The sequence below is a fragment of the Eublepharis macularius genome, chromosome 5 (genome assembly GCF_028583425.1).
Source record: "Eublepharis macularius isolate TG4126 chromosome 5, MPM_Emac_v1.0, whole genome shotgun sequence".
Taxonomy (NCBI): domain Eukaryota; kingdom Metazoa; phylum Chordata; class Lepidosauria; order Squamata; family Eublepharidae; genus Eublepharis; species Eublepharis macularius.
The window spans coordinates 30,274,891-30,300,137 of record NC_072794.1 but is presented as its reverse complement, the minus strand read 5'-3'; the positions used below and the strand labels follow the sequence as shown (position 1 = coordinate 30,300,137).

Here is a 25,247-nt window from a genome sequence, read left to right as displayed (position 1 = left end):
GTGCAATCAGCTGCTAAATGTAATCACTCCAGTAGGGTCAGCCTAGACATGGCAGGTCTTCAAGGTCAGCTAACTAACCCAAGCATATAAGTAGTGTCCTCCTGTTCACACTGAAGCTTGAAAGCAGGGGGTAACCCAAACCACTGGGTGCCTCTGCATTTACTGTTAGGAAGTGCCTCCTAGGGACATGGGAGCGATGTCAAGTTGGCATAGCTAACTTCTGCTGTTGGGAAGTGATGCTACATATTCCTTTGTGAAGTGTGCATACATTAATAGGCCACTCTGGCCAATCTGAAGACATCTTACACGGGCAGGCCCAACCCTTTGTATGGTTTCTCGAGGTGGAGAAACTAAAGTCAAACTGCCACATGAAAGTTGGGTGATACACTGGGATCACTGCTTTATACTGCTGTACAGGCCTAAAGTCTAGAACTTGAGAAAAGACAGCTAGATTTTTCTTTAGGTGTATTAACTAGAACTGCTGCTTGCAGAGTATGCCTCATGCCTAGAGGTGCTGTAAAAGAAAACTGCAGAAAGGGTATTTCACATCCCTTCTTTTAATTAGATAGGATGAAACCTCTCCCCTTAAAGGAAATGATTCAGGATTTCCCAGGTGTAGAAAGCAGGAAAAATCTTTGTGTTAATTCATGAGACAATCCCAGAAGCTGCTTTGAAGGAACAGTAGTATCTTTTTACATGTGTACTGGGGAGAATAGGAAAAAAGTGCGTGTTCTCCAGTTATTATTCACAATATACAATGCAATCCACAATGGCAGATAAAAGCCACTGGCTTGTATTTATTAAAATCCCTTTTTTTTAATGTGCAATTTAGATGAACTGAACTGGGCCTTGAAACTGTACACTGGAGCCACATGAGGCGGAGGCAATTCCAAAGGGAAGCCAGGGCAAGAATTTTTTTTTGAGACGTATCATTTATTTATGAGCTATCAAAGAAAAGCTGTGCGCATATAATTATCTTCACATAAAACAGGACAGCACAAGTAGGGACCTGTGAAACTCAAGGCGGAGGGGTTAGTTTGCTTGCTCATCCACCTTTGGGCTCTCACTCTCCTTCCCCCCCTTGCAAGGATCCATAAGAAACGTGGGGGAAAAAGAATTTTGCCCGCCCCCCCCCTCCAGCTGCTCTGCCCAGCCAGAAAATGTGTTTGGGTACGAACAGCTTCAGCGCTATGCAAATACAAAAAAGTCACTCATTGCCTGACTCAAACATCTCAGTCTCCTTTATTAACAGCATCATCACCCTAGATTTAACTTTTTTATTTTTTAAATGTTTATTTATTTTTTGTTAAATATACCTCTGCAGGGCACAATCACATACAATCAATACGATTGGTAAATTACATGAGCTCTATCCCAAGCATATATGCACCAAAAATGTCAAAAGTTATTAAAAAAAATGAACTCCACCCAAAAAGGTGATAATGACTTAAGAATGTCTCGGGGAGACTGGTACGATCCTAAAAAGACCAAAGGAAACTTGGCTTAAACCCCTCCCCCCACCATACACACAACCATTAAGAATGCACACACATATAGAGAATTCCCACAACTGGAAATGGCCAGGGGACTTCTGGAAACAGAAAGGGAGGGGGGCAGGTTTGATGAACAAAAAACCAACAACACCAAAGAGCAAAATCTAGATGGCTGATTGGCAATTCTTGAAAACTAACAAAAAATGCCACCATGCTGCTGATAAAGTCGCCTTCAGGGAAAGGGGTCCATGGTTAGCAAACGGGCTGCTTACATAGCAAGCAGAGACTGCAAGGCAATTGTAAACATACAATAGGCAGCAGAGATTCATTTTATGGGTTTCTTCTGCCTCTACAGCGCCTGAGTGTTGTAAAGACAACCTACAAAGCAGTGTCCCATCATCAGTGGGCCTGCCTGTCTTGCCCCCACCCACCCCAGATGTCTTACCCAAGGCTAAGCTTTCAAAGGAGCTCCCTATGCAGATCCAGTTGTGGGAGTCCAATCCAGTTACACAATCTGGTTTTGGATGCCAAAGACTTGTGAGTATTGTCTGCCACAATAAACTAACGTTAACGACAAAAGGGCCGACCAGTGGCGGTCTTCTTGCACGTATCCTCATGCATTTCAAATGAGGCTTGTGCAGGTGACTTCCCCCACTTAATAATTGTGCCCAGTCACTTTTAACATACACAAAAAGCAAACAAATTTTGTTTATAGCAAACACCAAATACTCCACAGGATTTCTGTTATCATAAAAAAGATAGGTTATACATGTAACATCAGCATATCTAATACTTTTAGTTTTCAGAGAGAGACTGCATTTGAGCATTACATTTTTTCCTTTTGGGGGAACCCCCCGCCCCTCGACATTTATATATTTTCCCCACTCCCTTTAGATATTCTTGGATGTTAAAAAAAAGCATAAGGCAGCCATATATTTAGACACAGGCAACCCAATTTACACGTCAGAACAGAAGCTACCAAGTCATCAAATGGCAAGCAACTTGAGTTACCAACTACACATCTCTTCAGGTATCGCAATGAAAACTGGAAGTGTTCACTGTCTCTTAAACCACACCCTTACTGCAGTAGCTCATCAGAGAAATCAAAATGAATTTTTTTTTTAAGTCACATTTCAGTTAATAAATACTGGAAGGCCACTGCACCATCCAGACTTCTCACTGAGCAGTGAAAGGAAGAGGAGTCACTTTCCTTTCAGTGATGTTTTGGGACATCACAAATAGTGCCCTGGCTAGCTACACTTTTAAGTACAGAACCCTCTACAGGCAGATTATATATAAAAAAGGAAACGGAGGGGGGGGATTAAACAAATAAATAAATCCTGGTGAGTATTGGACAACCAAGTCTGCGGTGGGGGGGGGGGGAGTGACTGCACTAATTAGTTGCTGCATGTTAATCTGAGTTTTCAAACAGCTCGAGATCAACCCAAAACCAGGCTGATAGGTACATCTCAAAGGGTGCTTTTGGGGATGATCAGAAGGTTCCCATTTGTAAAATTCTCTACCAGCATCTCACTGACATGACGCTTTTATTTCTGGAGCAGGTCGATGCAGTGCTCAGATGTGAAATATTAAACCCAAAGTGATGGCAATTGTTTCCCAATGCCACAAAAGCTGCTTTTAAAAATTCTCACTCACATTCCTTTCAAGTTGTTAAATTCAACTTTGTACTTAGCAAGAAACCCTATCAGCCAAGTCAGTATCTGAACCTGCAGTCTGGAAAGGGCTCATTCGATCACAATCTAGAGGTTTTGCCTCTGTCCTCTGAAAGCAGCAGGTGAGTATACAGATGCAGGATTCCTCCTCTATTCATCTCGTGGTGTCCTTGTCCACCTTTCATGCTCCCCTCCCCTCCCTGTTATAAGACAAAACTGGAGTTGTTGCTTCAGGGGGAATGGGGGTTGGATGAGAGCATCAGGACAGAAGGCACGGAAGTGATCTACTCTCCTGTCACAGAATTTAAAGAAACAGAGCCACATATCCTACCATTTCACTGAACAAAGTCTGAAGCCTTCCTCCAGTCTAACTTTAAGTTGGAGGAAGGCATCACATTTTGCTGAGTGGAGTAGTAAGATACAGTCTAGGATTTCAAGGCTGGGAAACTTGGCTTTAGAAATAGAAAAGGCACCTTCCCCAGAGATTAAGATATGCAAACCTGTAGGCCATAATGCAAATTTCACTATAAATATACGGTAGCATTTAATGAGAACAATTGGGAGAGGCTGCCCTGGGGCTCCTTATTTTAAAGAGGCCCATGCTTACTAAATAAATATAACTATGAAGCCAAGTGCATTCCAATTACTACTTATTGCCTTTATAGTGAATTCATGTACAAAGATGATTAAAGAGTGTATAAAGAGTGACTTCCGCATAGCACTGAACAGACACCACTGTGTTTAATCTGTCTAATCTGTAGGCTAGAGCTCAACACACTTTCTGCAGCCACAGATCTCCCTATGTGGTCAACACAGGCAGTGTCTTTGCAGAAGCAAATATATACCCCCTGGGTATGTTTGACGCAACTTGCATTTAAAGAGCCTTTTCCCATTCTGTTTAAAGCTTCCTTAGATTTATGTCAACTCAAGTTTGATAGAAAATTCCAAGCAAATATAATCAAAGTAAACAACAGCAACTTTAAAAAAATAATCCCTTTGCTAACTGTAAATTTAACTTGGGAGAGTGTTCAACCATGTACACATCTGTGCGTATTTGTATATTTTAACAAACAAGATGAGATAAATGGCTGCAAATTTAAAGAGATGCTTAAACACACCACTTCCAAAACCTGCTAATTATTCATCTAATGTATTCTCATAAGGCTCGACAGTCATGAGCTTTTGAACATTCTATCAGTGTTAAGAGCTGGAAAACAAAACATTACAAAGTTTCCCCCCCAATCCAAACTGGCTAGCCCAGTAAAGTTAAAATAAAAACAAACAAACCAAGAGTAAAGCACAAGTCTTTGGCTCTCCTTGAATGGAAAAAAAGATGTTTTCCACATTTATACAGATCCCCCCACCTCATTTGCCTACCAGTAGGGGCAATACCACAATTGTGTATCACTGAGTAATAACACCATTAGAAAAGGCAACTTCACAGAAGTTATTGGCTAAGCGAATTCATTTGAATGCTCGGTTTTGAGGCAGCAAGCTGTCAACTGGTGCATGATCAGGGAGGGTGACTGGCATGCCTAAAGAGAGGGAACAGCAAGATAAGAACCACCTAGAAAAGCAGGAAGGATTCTGCAAGGTTCTTATTAGCCAAGATCACCAAGAACTAATGTGAAACCAGCTAGCACAAAACAAAGGCACTGACCTTATTCAAGGAAAGCAGGTGTTACTCTTCCATTTTAGTGAGTCAGAGATCTTAAATGTTGTTCTGAAACCTGGGGCTTCAGTTAAATTTCCACGTATGAACATGTGTTTTTTGTCAACTTGTCTGAGAATACATTTTGTTGCAAAAAAACAGGGAGTGCTTGACTACATGTTTACTATGACATCCTTAGTACCAAAATATCAGGCTAATATATATTGCTAATGCCAGTGGGCTCTAAGCAACTATTAAAGTGAAGAAATTTTTTAAAAAGAACCATCTTACAGGCAACGTAATGGAGTGGAAGAGGCAGCCAACAGAATGGTTCACCATCCGAGCTGTGACTGTTCAGAGCTATGACCATTCACTAACAAAAATGTGGTGGTCACTCACTGACTTATAAATGAAGGGTGGAGGAAGTCATAAGGCTTCATCTAGGACACTATCATGTATATGACCATTGCTCTGTTTTCCCTAGCTATCAGAAGACAAAGATTTTCAGACTTGTCCGGAGTCCAAAGGTACATGGATCTGCAGTTGACAAACAGATTCTGAATCCCATGTGAAAACTCACTTTCTCACTGCATTTCTACAACACTGCGGCACAAATCTGAGTTCTACCACTCAAAAGAAACTGCAAGGGAAAAACTTTACTCCTCTGGTATGAGAGAGGAAGTTCAACAGGTCCCCATTTTTTCAGCTTATGAATCTAACTCCAAAGTAAAGATCCTGAATGCGGTTTTTGGGAAGCCACTGAAGTTGCTGTGTAACAGCTGATGATTGCGTTTAACCATTTTTCTCTACCTTCCCTGCTAGGAAGCAACGGTCATACCAATCCCAGCATTTTAACCTTCACTGCAAAGTTCCTGAGTGGAGGCCCTGAGAAAAGTCAACTATAAAAGCTAGAACTAGAGTACTACAGACTCTTCTAATAAAACAGCCAACAAATTTCACCATTTCTCATTCTGTGTCTTTTATTAACTTCTCTCTTTCTCCCTCTCTCTCTCTCTCACACACACAAACACAAAATGAAAAAGGAAACTAAGCCAAGATCAATGTGGTTTGCAGAAGTTGTGCAAACAGGACATTAACCTAGATAGACTGATCATAACAAGGACATTGTGCACAAAGGACAGCACAAGGAAAGCAAGGGGACAACTATTAAGAGGTGGTATTTATAGTTCACACTCAGGGCACGCAACTGTGTTGGGGCTGCTTGAAGCCTCTACTATGAAGTCCTGCCCCCTTGTAGTTAGAAACTAATCTAATCTAACCTTTCTAACTGGGTTGGAACTACACAGTTCATACGATTAGGATGAGACTAAACTGCTTTAACTTCTAGACAAAAGATGAGAAAAATCTGTTCTGGACTTGACTCTTTCAGTGTGGAATGGTACACCTTGCTTCCTGAAGAGGAGGGTGAAATTAGAAGGAAAGCCATTTTTACAAGCTGGAGTTTCCTCATTTGATCACTCGCAATTCTATACTCCGATTTCCCCATTAGGAAGATGCGACGGGCTCTCTCAAACCAGCGACTCACAAAAGAGGAACAGAGGCTTCTACCTAGACCTTAGGGCAGTTGAGTGTGTGTGTGTGTAGGGGGGAGAATAACGATATGAAAAGAGGAAAGACAATCAAGGAGCTGCAAAACGAACACACTCTTGTGATTCAAGGAAAAGCCCCAAAAGCCTAAAAACTTCAACATCTCTTATGCTTTCAGAAAAAACAAGTAGTGATACAGTGTCAAGTGAATTTAAGAGAACCAGAAGAGACTAGAATTAAAAATGCCTGTATTTCAGTGCCTGCACCTCCCAAACGTATTGACAACAGCTGCACTCGTGCGAAAAAAATTCTTAAAACATATCCAATATATATACAGATATAACTACATATATATGTATATATACATATATACATACATATAATTTTTATTTAAATAAAAAAAGAAAGCTCGAATCCCAAGCCAATATGTGTATCAAATTTTTGGCCAGCCAGGTCTGTAGGGCATAATCAAATTCAATGTGAAATAGTATATAAATGCAGTGCCTTGACTGGGCAAATTAAATAATCATCACTACTCAAAAGAGTCTTCTGCTTGGACTCTCCTACTGGTAGGCAACAAGGGAACTGTCCTTCTCCCCCCACCCCCGCAATTTTTTTGTTTTATTTAACAAGACAGACAAATGCCAAGCTTAGCTGAAGGTTACTATGACCTCAACAAGGGGTTAATGGAAGAGGGGGAGACAACAACCCTAAAACAAGATGAATGAACTTCTGCTTTTACCCAACCAAAGCAACCCTGCAACTTATTACATAGCCAGTGCTTTCTGAGATTTAGTAGTCTAAATTCGTACGGGAGAAGGCGGCCTAAGAGATGTGAGGAAGCCTTTGCCAAGAGTTTTTCATTCAGAACGTCTCAGAGTCTATGTAAAAGTGGAGGGGGGGGGGAGGGTGTTAAAAATGTGTGCAGCATGAGCAAGACCCCCTCTGTCTTGCAGGGTGGGATTTTTACAGGCAGTCTCAACATGAAGTGCCATGAGCAGAAATGAGAAATGTTTCATTCCATATAGATCCGTAAGAGATTTTTTTTCCAAAGTAGATTTGCTTGAAATAAAACTATGTAAGGGATATTTTTCCAGGGGCTAATCCTCCCTTAAGCAGAGGAATCCTTGACTCTCAAAAGGTTTTGACACAGAAGACCCCATTCAATTTCCAAAGACAAGCCAACGATTAAAGGGGATCTAACAGCAGCTTTGGATGCAATAAAAAATGCAGAAGGAAGAGAGATGAAAAATGGTTGGATTTCTTGTCTGTTTTCCTATCTCATCCAAAACAGAACTTTTTTATAGGTCCTGGCACAGAGGCAATCCCCCAACCCACCCAATGGCATTTGGATATCGTACCACAGAAGGTGCACAAAAATGTAGGTTTTACTTTCAACGAGACAGAAAAAAGGGAGAACGTCACTCCCTATCTCCACTTCACCTCTGCTTCTCTATTGCATCAGAAAACCACAATATCCATCTGCAGATACTTCCTCAGATCCAAGTTTTTTAAAAAAATCAAAAAATCTGCTGCCTATCTTGAGAGACAAGATTACGCTACATTAGCCAATTCATATTGATTCAGGAGCCCAGATACTTCTACTCCCTTCTGAAATAGCTCCCCTCTTTTATTCCTTAAGGTTTGTATGGAGTTTTGCTATTGCCAAGTGATAAAAATGCATCACTACTGTAGCTTAAAATCTATTAATATTTAGGAAAAAATGATGAATCAATGACAAGGAATGGGTATTGTCTTTAAGGAGAGCTACTTTTAGATCAACTCTGCTACACAATTTTCAACCAAGCAAGTTAGAGCCTTCCTCCTTCATCTAGCATTCCCAATTTTTTTCCCTTTCAAACTCATACAAAAGCAGTGAGTTTGTTGCAAAGGGAGGAGTAAAGAGGCCTAAAAGGAATTATACACTGGGTATGTAATAATACCAAAATAAAAGAGAAAACCTACCTCATTAAGATCATACAATTAATCAAACAGAGTGTGTATATATATATATATAATATCTGTTTCTTTTAAAGCCCTGGCATTCAAGGCATCCAAAGTTATTAAAATAAAGTTCATTCACAGAACAAAAACAAATTTAATCTGAGTTGCTTGCAGATACTGCTAATTTTCATTTTTTTTAATTAAAAAATGTGTTAATGTGAACTATGTGCAGGGTTTGTTTCTAGTAGTGGTGTTGTGCACATTATCTCTGGACCTGCTGCTGTTGTAGTTCTTGCTGTCTCCCTTCGTCCCAAGGGGGGGGGAGGTGACCCCCGACAGAAGTGGAGGGATGCTTTTTGTTCCTTCAGGGAGCAGATGCAGATGTCGTTCCTGCCCTCTGAGAGTCCTGTTCGCCTCCTCCCCCTTCCGGGTCCTCTGATAAGTTCAGAGCTGCAGTTTTGTTTGAGAGGAGGCCGACGTTTTCTTGGGTTGGGGCTGATCCGTTCGGAATATCGCTGCTAAAGAATGAATGCCAAAATAGGGAAAAGGACAGAGAGAAAGGCAGGTGAGGGAAGGGGGAGAGAGAAGAAGAAGATTGAATAAAATTAAAAGGGTAAGCCAGAGAAGAGAGTCCAAGCAGTTGGCTATACAACTCCAATCAATGGTGGTCCACAGACAGATGGTAGCACACGGAATCCATGCCTTCTCAGTTGTGCTGCCAACCCTGCGAAAGTGTGCCAGCCTGAGAAGACAAGAGCACCCTTTTTGATGACTTTTAGGAAGAGAATCAAAGATGCCTTATTGGAAGGCGTTTACAGCAACCTTGTGGCTATTCATTATTGTGGGGGGACTGGACGGTCATGGGCTGGCTAGTCAGTGTTTCTTAATTGCTATTAGACTTGAATATTTAATTGCTATGTTTTTTAAAATAAAATTGAAATAGCCTCAATGGCATATTGGTTGCTGTAGGTAAATGTTGGGTAAAGACAGACGTGCTGAAGCGTGGTGGATGCGGTTTCAACTCAAGTCTGCTGCATTCTAAGGCATCTAAGTTCTCAGGGATGGAGAATGCAAGCTGAAACCTGTCACGCTTTAGAATGTATGCTTGTCTTCATCCACAATACAGTAGCAAATCACCAAAACACATAAAATAGTAAGAACAGCAGAACCATTCTTGCACTGCGAAAGAGCATGCTCATATTTATCTTCATTTCCTTACTTGGTTTAGCCAAGTCCATTCTGTTTGGATTTGCCTGTCCACATTTTGGAGTACCCAGTAATACAACTCAGATGGGACAACAGTGGTGCTTACCACTGTAGCATGGACAGAAAGGCACACGGGCAAAATTACTTGATAGTTAATTAAAATAACACTCATTCTTTGGACAATTAGGTAATTTTTTGAAAGAGCAAATGGGAATTAACATATGTAGAGGATACTGGTCCATTAACCAATATTTCCAGGCAGAATCTAGAATAACAGAGTTTATTACATCTCCCAATAAAGCTGTTCTGCTTTCTGAGATGCTGTTTTGGGAAACTCTGTTCCAGGCTCTTGATAGCTTGTCAATTTTACTGATAACTTGCTGAGAGATTGTTGTGAACTGCCTCAAGCATTTAATGGAGAATTCCCTCACATTTGGAACTGTACATCTTTTTTCTTTCTCACCAAAAATCTAGAGTTCACTGTAACATTAAATGTCAAAATCTTCCATGTGTCACTGATACCAATATTATAAATAAGGTATTTCAATCAGTTTAACTTGTATTTCATATATCCCATCTTTATCACTAAAAGGACTTACAAAAGTTGTGCTCTATTACCTGAATGTCATTGCAAGGTCCTCAGCTGGCACCTTGCTTTGCTGTCCATTTTCTGTTTGCTTACTGGCACCCAGTTTGCTTTTCACTTCCAGGGAAGACTGACTCTCCTTGGGAAGAAGGAAAGGACAATCACCTACATTTCACTATGTACAAAAAGCTTTTGTGAGTTCATTCCACAGGGAGCATGGAAAAGGACCAGAACATGTTAACACAGACTGATTTGTGCAAAAGCCACAGGACGAGAGATCATAAGCCTAGAAATTATCTGTCCATTCTATCAGGGTACAGAGCATCCCAAAAGCACATGTATCAAGCAGCAAAGACCAAGGAAGTCTACCACCACAGGCTGGAAAACCATTGGCCCCCTTCTAGATGCTGTTTAACAGATGTTGCTCACAGGTTGTCTAAGAGAGTAAATTATCTTCCACCAGCAGAAGCATTTACTGACATTTATCTGTAAAGCGTTTTTTACCCCTGTGTGGCAGCTCATGAAGCAGCCTTAGCATTACACTACAAATAAAAACAAATCAAAGTCAGGAAAATCAAATCTGTTTAGCTACAGAGATATGAATAAGAACAGCTAATGCGAATGAGCAGTCATATGGCAGGGCGTCTTCCTGCAAGGTATGAAAAAACTTCACAACTCACCCAGCATAGCTGTCTTTTCTAGCCCTCCTCTGCCCTACCCCCAAAGCACTCACCATGCTCAGCTCCCGGGTTCTCTTCCCGATTTCCCTCTCCACCTGGTGCAGCTCCAAGCTCAGCTGTTCACTTGAGATCATTCCAGGCCACTTAGGAGGTGGTGGTGGGGGCTGTGGTTGGCCTGCCAAGGTGGTCGCCTCCCTCTGCAACAGCAGCCTGTTACTAACAGCCTAAATGCACAAAGCCAAGCACATACACAACTGAGCACACAAACAACATCCATGCAGACATGGGAACCAGGCCCCAAATTCAGGAGTTTTGCTTGGTTTCAAAGCTGAGCCCTCCTGCCTCTCACACAGAATATAAAGGCCGTTTTAAAAAACTGAAATGCAAATAAAGGCGGACTTCAGGAAGATAGTTATTTCATGAAACAATACCTCATAGTATTTCCCCAGATTCTGTAAATTTTTAATAAAAATTTATAATGCTCTAAGCTAGCCATGTGAACAGCAGACCCCATAACCAAACAGGATCATATTAAAAGCCAAAAGTCCGTCTTTCTGTATCCAGCAGCAGCAGCCGCAGCAGCAGCCAGATGCCTTCAGGAAGCCCCCAAGCAGGACATAAGGGGAACAGCCACCAGATACCTCATCTCCAAAGCCTGGCGTTCAGAAGTATGCGGAGGCTACGATTGGCTATTGTGGCTCAGAACCACTGGTAGACCTGCCTACCATAAAGCAATCTAAGCCCAGTCATCATCATCATAGATGGTATACCATCATCATCATAGATGGTATTCTCTTTGTGGGGAGGTGGTGCTCTGTTGTCTTGGTGCTGGAAGGAAGGCAGTGGGAGGGCTTCTGGTGTCCTGGCCTCACTGACAGTCCTTTAGATGGCACTGGATTTCTAGCCACTGTGTGTGACAGAATGTTGGACTGGATGGGCCACTGGCCTGATCCAACATGGCTTTGCTTATGTTCTTATGTTCTTATGCTCTGCTCCACGGCCATGAAAGCTGTGATCACTTTACTGGAAGTAATACTTCCCCTTCATCTGTCATTGTCATTTTGATTGAGTGGATGAATGAGAACCATGGTTATGTGCAAACAGTCTTAAAAGTAGCCATAGACCAAACTGTAAAGAAATCTAAGGCACCAGGCAGTCAAATAACCTTGCTCAAACAGTCAGAAATTTTGTCTGCAACCAAGATTATCACAAGTTGTTGCCGGCTTATTTAACCAAGTATCTGCCTGAAGCAGCCACACTATAACATAGTTAAAAACGTAATCTAAAATGTAAACCAGAGGTTCCCCCTTAGCTCTAAGGCAGTAGCCTAAAAGACATTGTTCTGGAGAATCCGACATTCCTCAATTAAAAATCAATGATGACAGGCAAACTTCCTTGAGAGATAATTTCCCTACCACTGCCATCTTCCTCTGCAGTGTGTAATTTAGGATATATTCCAAGATGAACATACAGTTCATGCTGGGCTACGATAAAGCTCAAGAGGTTTGGGTTAATGTTCAGCAGGAGTTAACTGCAACTCTAGATTGCATCCCATATTCATCAGCAATGCCTTCTGCAGCAGACCAAGTCAATATGGGTTGAAGTTTGAAAATCACTGCAACACACAGGGTGGCTGAAGGGGAGAGAGGACAAGGGATACAAAAATCTTGGGGCCGCACAGAACTGGTCCAGTCATGTAGTTTCTTTTCCTAAGATATTTAGCTTGGGTCTTGATACTGTAAAGAGGAGCTCAGAAGGTGATTCTCAGCGGTTCTGGCTTTAATTAATTAATTTGCAGCATGTACCACAAATGCCACATGAAAGCATCCAAAAGGTCATTTGGAATTAAGTTTCTAATTATATAAATAAGCATTTGTTTGACTGATTTCATCTTCAAGGTCCTGCCTTTACTGAAATTTCAAGCCTCATGCATCTTAGGAGAAGTCTGTCTACCAATAATGCCCTGAATGTAAATTTTCTAAAGTTGTGCTGCATCTAGTTCAACATCAAGCTAATAAATTAATAACTTGATGGGCAATCAGGCCAGGTATTTTCAAGCCATCCAATATTCCTCTGCTACAGCATCAGCAAAAGTGGGCATGCAAGAATCAAACACTGATTTGTCTCTAGTTCTGAACAAACACATAATATCCAAATATCATTTTAGTGGAGTAAATGAGAAATATATTACTTCTTCCTAACACTTCCTCTGAAGAGAATCGTCAAGTTCATAAACATCATCTAATGTTTGGATAAGCGAGTGAATAGGGTAGGCAAACCAGCAATGTCTAACTAAAAAGATACAGTGGGCTGGCAAATGAGAGCGGGAGAATAGGGTTGTTCTTGGTCAGGACACACAGGGAACAAGCTGAGCTCTCAGGGGCTCACTTTGGTCCCTTGGGTGGAGAACCTGTATGCTAAATATAACTGTCTGCTATGCTGCTGTTAGGCATGCATGCATTATTTGGTTTGTGCTGGTTAGGAAGTCAAACAACACAAAATTACAGAACAGAGAACAATCATCACCTAAAATCCCATTATTTTGAAGGCCACTCTTCCCCACCAACAAGAGGACAATAAAACCTACACATTTCTAAAAGACAGAGACGGAGTGCACATTCAAAAGAACACAGAAACTGAAGTCTTCACAAAAACACTGGGGCAAACTACTTCCCATTTTTCGGACTGCTAAAAAGTGATGACAAATTCTGTATTCCAACATAATCCAAGGAGGATATGTTCATATTCACAGTGCTCTCCCTCTCTTTCATATTTAGTTTCTCCAGGCCCTTCCGAAAAAAATTCTCAAGGGACACAATCAGGGCTCATTTGGAGGCGGAACGTGCTGGAACGGCATTCCGGCAGCTCTGAAAAGAAGTCACATGGGATTCCTTTTCCTCCTGACTGTCCTCGTCTTTAGCAGCAGGCTCTGCTGCTTTATTTTCATTTGTGACTCGTGAGAGAGAGGGAGAGAGAGAGAAAGTGAGTGAGTGGGTGCAAGCCAAGTGGGGCTGGGCTCCAAAGGAACGTAAGCTGCTTTGAATTCATTCTGCTGCTTTATTTTCATATGTGACTTGTGAGAGAGTGAGTGAGTGCGTGGGTGGGTGCAAGCAGGGCTGGCTCTCCAGAGGAGGGTAAGCTGCTTTGAGTTCATTCTGCTTTAAGGAAATACCTGGATATTTTGGGGGAAAGGGGCCTGAGGGGTGGATGGTACCTTCTGACACACTTCCAGTGATGTCAGGGTGTGTGGCATATGCTAATGAGGTATGCAAATGAGTTCCTGCAGTTCTTTTTCTAACAAATGACCTCTGGACACAATACACACCTCTAGACCTCGGAGTTGTGTTTGTTGGCTGATTTGATGGTTTAGTTGCTGCAGTTCAAGCCGAAGTTGCTGTTCCCTCTCGGCTGATGGTAAAGGTTTCCCATGGCCAGCTGCATCTGTTATGGACAATCTTTCCCTTGGGGAAGCAGAAAAAAGAAAGATATTTCCATTCTCTCTTCTCAGAGAGTTAGAGGCAAAAAGGAGCACACATATAGCATGTTCAGCTAAGAACAGCAAGTTCACATACTCATACCTGTCACTTAGACGTCCCTGAGAAGGTAGGTTTTGGTGGGGTGCGTATGGTGAACCTCCCCATGCACTGTGTGTTCCATAAGGGCTGTAATCTACAAGGCAATTGTAAAGGTATTTTTAGCAAGTGCGTGTTTATTAAAATGACTTATGTTACATGGACAATACAGAAAATACAGCTGCCAGTTTTTAAAGACAGCCCTATATGCAGTATTACACTTGTGAAGAATTGCTTTTGTAATGGCAGCCCACAGAAAACCACCCAATTTTCTACTTTTGTGCTGGAAATATAAGGGAAAAGAGAAAAAATTTGTGGAAGCCCAAATCACAGTTTATAATCTTGGGGGGTTGGGGGCCGGGGGGTGGGGGTTGGGAAAAAACTAATAGAACCTCTGGGGGGTGGGAAAGGAAAAAGAGAATGAAGAGAGGTTGGACAGTCTCACTGCTATAAAAAGGAGATGCAGGAAGAACAAAATAAAATTGGTAAAGCGGGTATGGATTGAATTAAAAAACTACGTTTTTCTGAAACAAGGTAAAAAACCCTTTGCAAAACAGTATTTGCCAAACCCTCCTTCTCCTTTCTATGGCTTTCTGCTCATTCTGTGGAGCAAATCCCTCTGCACAACACACCTGTAGTTAAGTAGGTTATAAGCAGTGGGCTTGGGTTCACTGGAAATTTCCTTCTGGGATTTCTAATTACAGAACACGACTTTCTCACCTCCCTCCTCCCACTGCAGCACAAGAGGCCTCAGAAATACTGCTCCTAGGAGACAGGGAATCCCAAGAATAGCATGGGGTGTGTGGTTTCAGAGGTCTGAGGTGGGAAGGATGGAGTGGTGAAAATTCCTCCCTCTCCATCAACAGAAATAGTTAATCCAACCCAGTATCTGTGATCATCATCAAGGTTAGCAGAGATTCCTTGAAATCAAGATCTGAAACGAAGGTTTGGATCAAGTTTCAGAGGCTAAATACAGATGCCATGAACAAACTGGAGTTAACTGGCAACAGGTATGAAGCTGGTTAATTGCCAGGCTCAGGTGCACACCTTCCCTCTTCCTCTTTCATGGGGCATTAAGATCTTCAGCTAACTCAAAATTACCTGGGACATCTGAATGCGAGTATCTTTGCTTAAAGGTAATTAAGGGGGATGCAGCTGGAGGGAGGAAGCCATGAGGATTACTTTCAAATCCATCAACAGCATTTCTTGGGGGAGAAGGTGAGATTCTATGCCAGCCCTGCACCTTTTGTTCTCTATCTCTATAAGCAACTACCAGCAGATGCCTGAGGCAGCTCACGTCTGCACTTGAGCTATAACACTGGTATAAAACTACTGTATAAGGAACTGAGTCCTGAAGGCGTATGTTTATACCTGAAATGTTGACTGGTTTTGTGGAAGCTCCTTGAACCGTCATGGCTTGCATGGGTCCAGGATTCTGGTACATTGCTTTAGATGTACGCGAGATGGCACCAAACCTAGAGACAGTGGGCCGGTCTCCAAATGGAATGAGATCATCATCACCAGTCTCCGCCGCTCTCCTCTGCAAATCCAACCGCTGGTCTCGCATCCCTTTGCTATCCACATTCTGAGAAGATGAAAGATGGGGAAGGAAAGGGCAATGATAAATGGGATTCTTCATCTTTCGTCCCTTCTGAGAAGTCCTCACCAAGACAGATAAAGAGGGGATGTATTTGGATGACAATTCAAATATATAACAACTGTTTATATCTTGCCTTCCTATCAGGAAGATCTTCAAGGTGGTTTAGCAGTTGTCATAAAATAATATTTAAAGATATACAATAAACAACAACATTCATTAAACCAAGATACAAACAAACAATCTATGAGCAAAGACAAAAGCTTTACATATTCATTCCCAACTTTATAATGCCACAGTCTCTGGGGTCAAAGTGATGCCTGTCAATTCAGTTATTGTATAAAGCCACAGTAAAATGGCCTCCAATGATGGTCCGCTAGCTAATTGCAAACCATGGATTATCAATTCAACAAACAACTGTTAAGCTTCCTTAATCATGGTCTGGTCTGATGTTTTAAGGAAATCCCAGAAATTGTGCCTACGCATAAGTAGCAACCTTAGCATCTTGTCAGAAAGTCATCACGACAGGAAGAGGTGATCTGTAGTTAAGATCTTTGTATATGGATGTACGTGCATCACACCAATTCTGTAAGTGTACATCACACATCTCTTTCTCACTTTAACTATTTGTTTCATCTTGCTTGCATGCTTACCGCCATCTCCACAGTCCCCGCAGCCACAATGTCTTTGGGTTTTACATCTTTGGTTCCAATGTAGGAGCCAATGGTGTCACATGACCAAGGAGAATACTGGCTGTAGTCATTTCCTTTGTATTTGCCAGCGACCTTCAGATCTTCATCCATGTACTGCAGAAGCACAAATACCAAGGTTTAAAAAAGGGAAAGGAGGCAGGGGGTTGGCATTAAGAACGAGCAAGATAGCTGTAAAATAAGATGTGGACCAAACAGAAACTAAAAATGTACTCTGCATGCATCACTTCACTCTGGCTTACTAGCTTTGCACATGCTGTGGAATTTTAACATGGGGGATGCACTCAAGTGTTCTGAATCTGAATGAATTTATTTGCGGTCAGAGACCATAACAATGGCAATACATCCTTAGCAATCAATAGAATAATGATGGTTGTTGTGGGTTTTCCGGGCTGTATTGCCGTGGTCTTGGCATTGTAGTTCCTGACGTTTCGCCAGCAGCTGTGGCTGGCATCTTCAGAGGTGTAGCACCAAAAGACAGAGATCTCTCAGTGTCAAAGTGTGGAAAAGATGTGGGTCATTTGTATCTACTCAGGAGGGATGGGGTTGAGCTGAGTCATCCTGTAAGAGTTTCCCAGGGTGTGGAATGCTAATGGCGGGAGGCTTCACTGTGTCCTGGGAAGGTTCTTTTGCATATGGATTGGTACTTGATGTGCTAATCTTCTCTGCAGGGCTATTGTCGGGGATAGAATGTTTTGTTAGCCTGGTGTTTTTCAGAACTGGAAACCATGCTCTGTTCATTCTTAAGGTTTCTTCTTTCCTGTTGAAGTTTTGCTTATGCTTGTGAATTTCAATGGCTTCCCTGTGCAGTCTGACAAAGTAGTTGGAAGTGTTGTCCAGTATTTTGGTGTCCTGGAATAAGATACTGTGCCCTGTTTGCGTTAGGCTATGTTCAGCCACTGCTGATTTTTCAGGTTGTCCAAGTCTGCAGTGTCTTTCATGTTCCTTTATTCTTGTCTGGATGCTACGCTTTGTGGTCCCGATGTAAACTTGTCCACAGCTGCAGGGTATATGGTATACTCCTGCAGAGGTGAGGGGGTCTCTACTGTCTTTTGCTGATTGTAGCATCTGTTGTATTTTTCGGGTGGGAACATGAAAGACACTGCAGACTTGGACAACCTGAAAAATCAGCAGTGGCTGAACATAGCCTAACGCAAACAGGGCACAGTATCTTATTCCAGGACACCAAAATACTGGACAACACTTCCAACTACTTTGTCAGACTGCACAGGGAAGCCATTGAAATTCACAAGCATAAGCAAAACTTCAACAGGAAAGAAGAAACCTTAAGAATGAACAGAGCATGGTTTCCAGTTCTGAAAAACACCAGGCTAACAAAACATTCTATCCCCGACAATAGCCCTGCAGAGAAGATTAGCACATCAAGTACCAATCCATATGCAAAAGAACCTCCCCAGGACACAGTGAAGCCTCCCGCCATTAGCATTCCACACCCTGGGAAACTCTTACAGGATGACTCAGCTCAACCCCATCCCTCCTGAGTAGATACAAATGACCTACATCTTTTCCACACTGTGACACTGAGAGATCTCTGTCTTTTGGTGCTACACCTCTGAAGATGCCAGCCACAGCTGCTGGCGAAACGTCAGGAACTACAATGCCAAGACCACGGCAATACAGCCCGGAAAACCCACAACAACCATCGTTCTCCGGCCGTGAAAGCCTTCGACAATACAATCAATAGAATAGTTAAATCCAGCATAAAAATGTAAAGAACATAGAAAAATACATTTAGCATTTAAAATCTTATCTTAAAATGTATATAGTTCTCTGGGAATCACAGTAATTCTAATATTTAAAACACTGACGTTAAAATAGTTAACACTGTAAAAAGATCAGGACAGACTATGTATGGCTCAAGTGTAAGACATGCATAAGTAGTCTGAAGTAGTAGTCCTGCCTGAAAATTGGCTGTGATCATTTCCTTTGCATTTGCCTTTACCTAAATGTTCTAATTGATTCTGAAATGACAACTAAGAAATCTGATAAACTGAAAGCAGTGAGTAGTTAGCAGTATCTCAAAATGACATTTACTTCTGATTATTTCTCTTTTAGGGGAAGAGTATTTTCCTTTCATAAGCTTGCATAAATTGTAAGTAGGGATGTTAAAAGATCACAGTCTAGTTAATACTGTTCTAATGTTTAATGAGAACAACATGGTTATTTGTATACATATTTCTCATATCTGGTAACTGCATGGCTACAGTAAAACTAGATGGACAGCCTAAGGAATGGCTTTCATCAAGAATAAGGGGTAGATCCTACATTCTGCCTGCACAATGATCACAGATCTTCCCCATGTTACCTTTCCCATTCCCTTTCTGGAGTTGTAGGATCCATGTAGAGTAAAAGCCATGCAGGTTGGTGGGTTGCAGTGAGAAGTGGAAAGGGTGTGAAATTGCTCCTTCTTTCTTTCTTTCTTTTTTAAAATTTTTTATTAGGTGAGAATATTAATACACTTTCAAATAATATCTCAGTATCATTTTCCCCCACCCTTTCCCTCTCCCCCTTTTTCAGGACTTCCAACAGCTTTCCAACCCTATATCTTAATCTATTCCTAAAATATCCCCTTTTTCTGTAACTCATTATATCATATTTACATTCTGCTTTGTTAAACTAAGCCCTATCTGTTAGCTTCGAATCTATTATTATTAACTTAAAATCTATTATCTATTACTATCTGTTAACTTCAAATATATTTAAATTTAAGCTAACAATTAAATAAAATATCTACTTTATTAATTTTACCAATATCTATTAACTTCAAGTCCACTTAAATTTAGGCTCACAGTTAGCTAATACTTCACTTCATATGGTAAAGATTCTGTCTCTTCCAATAAAAAAAAAACAAAACCATTCTAATAATTTTCAAATTGCCATAATTCTCCTTTCACGTCCCACTTCTTTTCTAAATATGTTTTCAATCTTCCCCAATCAGTAAAAAATTCTGCTAAGTTCTGATCTCTCAACTTTCTTGTCATCTTATCCATTTCCGCCATGTACAGCAATTTATATATCCAATCTTCAATAGTTGGTATTTCTTGCACCTTCCATTTCTGCGCGTATAAAAGTCTTGCTGCCGTCGTCATGTAAAATAGTAATGTTCTGTATTGCATAGGGACATCTTCCATACTTAAATTCAGTAGCAATAGTTCTGGGTTCTTCTTTATTTGGGTCTGTAAAATCTCATTTATTACTTCTAAAGTATCTCCCCAGTACTGTCTAGCTACTTCACACGTCCACCACATATGATACAATGATCCTTCATGCTTTTTACATTTCCAGCATTTATCTGACATATTTGCATTTCCAAGCGCAATTTTCTTAGGCGTTAAATACCATCTATAAATCATCTTATAGACATTCTCTTTAATACTGGTACAAGTTGAAATCTTCAATGTAGTTTTCCATAAATATTCCCATGACTCCATTGTTATTTCTTTGTGACAATTAATTGCCCACTTCACCATCTGTACTTTGACCGTCTCATCCTCTGTAGAAATTGCTCCTTCTTTCATCAGCACAGCAAGTAAGTGCAATTTCACCTTTCCACCTCTTCCCTGTAACCCACTGACCCATGTGTCTATTACTCTACATGGATCGCGCAACCCCACAAATCAATTTTCCTGGAGTCAGAAATGGGTGCTAGAGAGAAGGAAAACGGGAAAGATTCATAACCACTGGTATCATCCAACTGATGCATTGCTGGATCCAACCTTCTGTATGTGAAAACCAATGTACCCAGGCTATGTGGGCAAGCCCCAGATATTATTTGAGATATGACTCACAGTGTTCATACTGCCCACTGTTCATAAAGATGCAGTCCCTCTCCTTGTAAAATTGTCAGTATATTCCAAACTGCATCCCTGTCTTTCTCCCTCCAGACCAAACTTTGCATTTTGTTCTCTGTTTAATATACGCCTCCTAACCTCGACTACAGCAGCAAGTCAACAGCTTTATTTAAGGAAAAACATAAACATGCTCACCTCATCAGTGTGGAAAGAGGGAGGCAAAGTTGGTGACGGTGCAAAAGGAGGAGGGGAGATCACTTTCCTTTCCTCTAGCTGAGCCATGATCTCCTTCCGACGACGATGCAGTTCATCTAGACTGGGATGTGGCTGAGGCGGAGGCCGGCTATAAGGCTCCTAAAATTTTTTGCAGAGGCTCATTTACAAACTGTTTTTAAAAGCACAAACAATTCTGCACTGTACATCCAATTAATCAAGGGATGCTGTCCCCAGCCCATCAAGGGGTAATCTAGAAGAACAGCTACACTGGCGATGCCAATGTATTTACTGGTGCCCACTTCTTCCCCAAAACATCTGCCAAGCCAGAAGATACCAGGAAGAATTGCCTTTATGTCTGCAAGGAGGACCCATTTAGAAACAGCTACTCCATCGTAAGACGACACTTAGCTTGGAATCTCCCATCACTGTGTGACTGGCTGCATGACAGCCATTTTGTGGTCAGCTATGCCCCACAGATGACAAGCATATTTGGCAATACCCGCTGTCTGCTTTCAAAACCCAGAAGTGCCCACAGGCTCAACAAATGTGGGAACCCCTAAGTTAGAGTAACAAGTTTACTGACCATGTTCACACACTAACATTGGGAGAGGGGATCAGCAAATTTTTTTGTCTGAATTCAGTTCTCATTAGAACTAAAGTCCTCCATATTTAATCAATGCATTCTAAAGAGACATAATATGAAAGAGAGGCAATGGGGGTGTCTCCCGCATTTTTAAAATTAGTATTAATGAAGTTATCTTTTTATTTTATTAGCATTTTTAAAATAGCAAAAAAAATTGAAGTTTTTTTTTAAAGTTGGTTTGAAGATCAAAGGTGGATGGGACTTCAGGGGAAGGAATAGTTAAATTCTTTTCTCCCATCTTTTTTCTTTTTTGTAAATCATGACACCTTCTTCCTCTCGTGGAAGTAATTACAGAGTTGGGGGATGACCTCACTTGAGGGAGAGACGGGAAAGGAAAAAGTTACATATTGCTTCCGCAGCCAAATTTGATCTTCAAAGCAGCTGTTTGGTAATTAGTGTTTTGTTTTTTAAAACAAAAGAATCCAAGTATTAATCTTCTATGTCATTTCTAGCCTGCATGTTCTCTCTGCTTCCACATTCTAAAGAAATGGGAAATGTCTCAAAGGGCTGGAATGAGACTGAAGACTACATTAAAAATTCCAAGCCATGAAAATAAACCATGATAAACAAGAAAGAACATAAAGAACTCGTACTCTGTGATATGAAGGTCGGATCTGGCTAAGATGTGGACTGACTGGATAATAGCCTTCCACTTGTGGATATCTGTCTCTTGCTTCAGGTACATATGGTGATACAGCTGGTGGAGGGATTTCAATGGGTACAGGGCTTCCTCTAACAATCTCTTCTCGCTGGTATGGCTGGGCAGGGGGATACACACGGCGGCTGTCGTAGTGGGGAGGGTACATGGCCTGTCCCATAGGAGGGTATTGCTGTGGTTGTGCGCCATACTGAGAATTCACCACACGGTCTGGGAGGTGGTATGGTGGGTAATGGTCTAAATAAGGAGGGCCGGGTTCAGGAACAGATGGCGGAGGTCGGACAAATCGAGACATGCACTGTGAAGATTGAGTCGTAGGATAATACACACCTGGAAACACAAAACAAGATTACTGAAAGCTACCTAAGAGATTCCTAACACAACTCCCCCCTCCATTATTTCAGTCAAATGGAGCTCCTGAAAATATGAAACAGGATGATTTTTTAAAATTGCTTCTCACTTTATGTTTGAAGATACTCTCACAAATTTTTCATGTTGAAGCTACAACGCATTGCATTTTGGAAGACAGAAAATGAGCATAAGAATGCCCATCTGAAACTACCTTTGTAAACTTCTTTAATGATGGTCTCAGGAACCCACAACTTCAAGTGCAGAAGCTTGCACCACTGAGCCAAAGAGCCTTGTTCTAGCCCACTGAGCAGCAGCACCACGATTACCCGTTATGGCTTTTCTCACACTCTAAAGGAATATCTGATTTCTTTGGGCAACAGGAAGACGGACCCAAGAAGTCAAAGTGGAAAAAAAGCAACTCTCAGAAGTTAGTTGGTGTCAGGAAAGATGGCTAGGCAAGTGGCATTGGTGGCGGTGGGCTGAAACAGGGCACTCTTATAGCAACAACCGTAACTAATAGCTGCTACAGCCAGCCAGGCCTTCTGTACACACAGGAATAGGTTCTCCTGTGTGAACCTGCCGTGTTTCAGAGAAAACTGCAGCTTCCAAGAATATACGATATGTTATGATATGTTTTATAAACATATCAGGAGACAATCCAAGGATACCATTTTGTTGACATTCTCTGGGCTCACAGTAATGCAATGATTCTTCATCCCATCAAATTAGTTTTCATTACAATTGAGTCCCTTTGGAGCTACATTTTCTGTGTGCCGAACCAACTTCTTCCTTGTTTTCCAATAGAAAACAAAAGTTCTTACTTGATGAATTTCTGTTCCTTTCATAGATAGGAAGACATTCCAAGGTGGGTTGTTTTTTAATAGAGTGGTGATATTAACTGAGACTATGGCTCCTGTGTTACTATGGATTAATAACCCTAAATATTTTGTTATATGGGACCACTTGAAGGGTAAGTGTAATGCTGATGGATTTATAAGAGCATGTCTAAGTGGCACTGCTGCTGATTTCTCCGAGTTAAACATATACCCCAAGAGGCTCCCAAACGTAATGAATGATCCATTAATTTGGGGTCTGTTTGATTTAGATCTTCTACAACTACAAATGCTTCATTTGCATTAATGTTAATTTAAGTTCTGCTTCTCCCATCATTATTCACTTAATTTTTTATCCTGTCTTATTTCACTAGCAACTTGTTTGAGAATAAGGTTCAACCGCAAGTGGGACTTTGGGCATATTAGCTCTAAGAAGTTCAATTAACTTTGCAGCTATCGTAGTAAGACTACACAGAGTTCCCAAGATAGTAAACAATGGTCTGTCAAGGGAAGAGATTCAGGAAGATACCTGAAAGAATTCTCATTAGAGGGTGAGATGTATTAAGAGAACCTTCTTGTTCTAACCATCTTTCTCCAAAAAAATTCAAACTTGTTTTCTCAAGTTAAGCTTGTGGTTGGCATCTAACTCATTCTAGAGAAATAACAGATCATTTATTGAAATTCACAGGGCTAATACCATGTTAGAAAGAATTTCCAGGTGTGCATGGTAGACCCTGCATGATGAAGTTTTCAGGATGCTAGGAGAACAGAGATTACAGTGAGAAGGTAATAGAAGAGGATGCCTTTTGTCCTACAAGCAGTCAGGTGGAATATTTGCGGATGCAGAAGAGGGCCTTAGGGATACAAATCCACTACTGCTGACAACTGCCACAGTATCTGGACATATAGGATCACCAGTGTGGAAAACCTGGGACACATGAGCTGAAGAACATCTGCCGACTCTTCCCTGATGAGCAAGTGAAAGATCTTGCAAAAAAGCCTTGAGCCTAATGAAATTCCAAGATGTTCACTATGGTTTTGCTTCTTTCTTGTAATCTGCTTATGAACAGAGGCACCTGATGGTTTGCACTGGAAGAAACAGGTCCATCGCTGGCACCCACCCATTCCTTCTCCCTTTTGCAATGGTGCCTAGTATGATTCCTTTTTATCCAGGATGTTGCATAAAAAGACTGGCAAACAAAATACCAATTACTGATACATTAAAATAGTAAAAACTAGTTTTCAGTTCTTTCACTAGGGCCTTTGAAAAGGTGCAAAACCTTTGCCCGAACACAGATTTCCCACCGTTCCGCTGACATTGCTACCTGGTTGGTAGGGTGGGGGTTCAAATTGTGGAGCTGCTCCCCGAGGATCTGGGTAAAACACATCAGCTTGCTGAGCAGAATACGGGGAGCCACGTGATACCATTTGGAGCTGCTTGCCGACGGATATCGGAGCCAGGTCTGCAGGTCCCCGGGGGGGAACAGGATGAGAATTCACTGGTAAGGCAGGTAGAGAACTCTTGGGGACAGATTCCAGCCTAAAAGAGACAGATCACAACATCAAGGTAGGGACAAACCTGGTAAGCATCCCAGCCAGTCCAGCTGTTTTGTAGTCTCCATTTAATTTCCACATCGGAATAGGTTGCTTCACTTCCTCTCCCAGGAACAAAGCATACAGAAGGAAGAGAACCACTGACAGATGGACTGTGCTTCAGATATTCCATAAATCCCAGCTCAGATTCTAGCAGCTCACATATTCCAGCTATATGAGCACTAAGCACAATGGATGCTAGGTCTTCCACTCTGCTTCATGACTGCAACAAATTAAAGGGGGAAAGGTGGACATATTTGCAACATCTGTCGATGACTTTCTGCCTCTCTGTTTATTTCATCATTAATACCAAGGAGTCAAATCAAGGAGTTGCTCTTTTTTAAACTTCAGATGACTGGGAATATGACCCTTTTAAATTTAATTGGCATGCTAACATTATGGTTCTACTGCAGTTCTATTTCAAGTCAAAACTGATTCGACTTTCCTGTACACTGATCGGGGGGGGGGGGGGGGCTGCAAT

The 25,247-nt window shown here is 41.4% G+C and overlaps 1 protein-coding gene across 3 annotated transcripts in view; it reads right to left on the bottom strand.

Annotated features, from left to right (window-relative positions):
• Positions 1 to 1,223: 1,223 nt before the first annotated feature.
• Positions 1,224 to 25,247, bottom strand: part of RC3H1 (ring finger and CCCH-type domains 1) — a 39,316-nt gene continuing 15,292 nt past the window's right edge. Inside the window, exons 10-19 of one of the 3 annotated variants that reach the window (XM_054979469.1) lie at positions 24,499 to 24,713; positions 21,925 to 22,319; positions 20,668 to 20,826; positions 16,604 to 16,756; positions 15,725 to 15,938; positions 14,360 to 14,450; positions 14,107 to 14,242; positions 10,835 to 11,005; positions 10,134 to 10,240; positions 1,224 to 8,827 (exon numbers count right to left, since the gene is read on the bottom strand). In XM_054979469.1, coding sequence (XP_054835444.1) covers positions 8,674 to 8,827; positions 10,134 to 10,240; positions 10,835 to 11,005; positions 14,107 to 14,242; positions 14,360 to 14,450; positions 15,725 to 15,938; positions 16,604 to 16,756; positions 20,668 to 20,826; positions 21,925 to 22,319; positions 24,499 to 24,713 — 1,795 coding nt within the window. In that variant the 3' untranslated portion in view covers positions 1,224 to 8,673. The remainder of the gene's footprint in view (positions 8,828 to 10,133; positions 10,241 to 10,834; positions 11,006 to 14,106; positions 14,243 to 14,359; positions 14,451 to 15,724; positions 15,939 to 16,603; positions 16,757 to 20,667; positions 20,827 to 21,924; positions 22,320 to 24,498; positions 24,714 to 25,247) is intronic. The other 2 variants (XM_054979470.1, XM_054979471.1) reach the window with 2 other exon arrangements.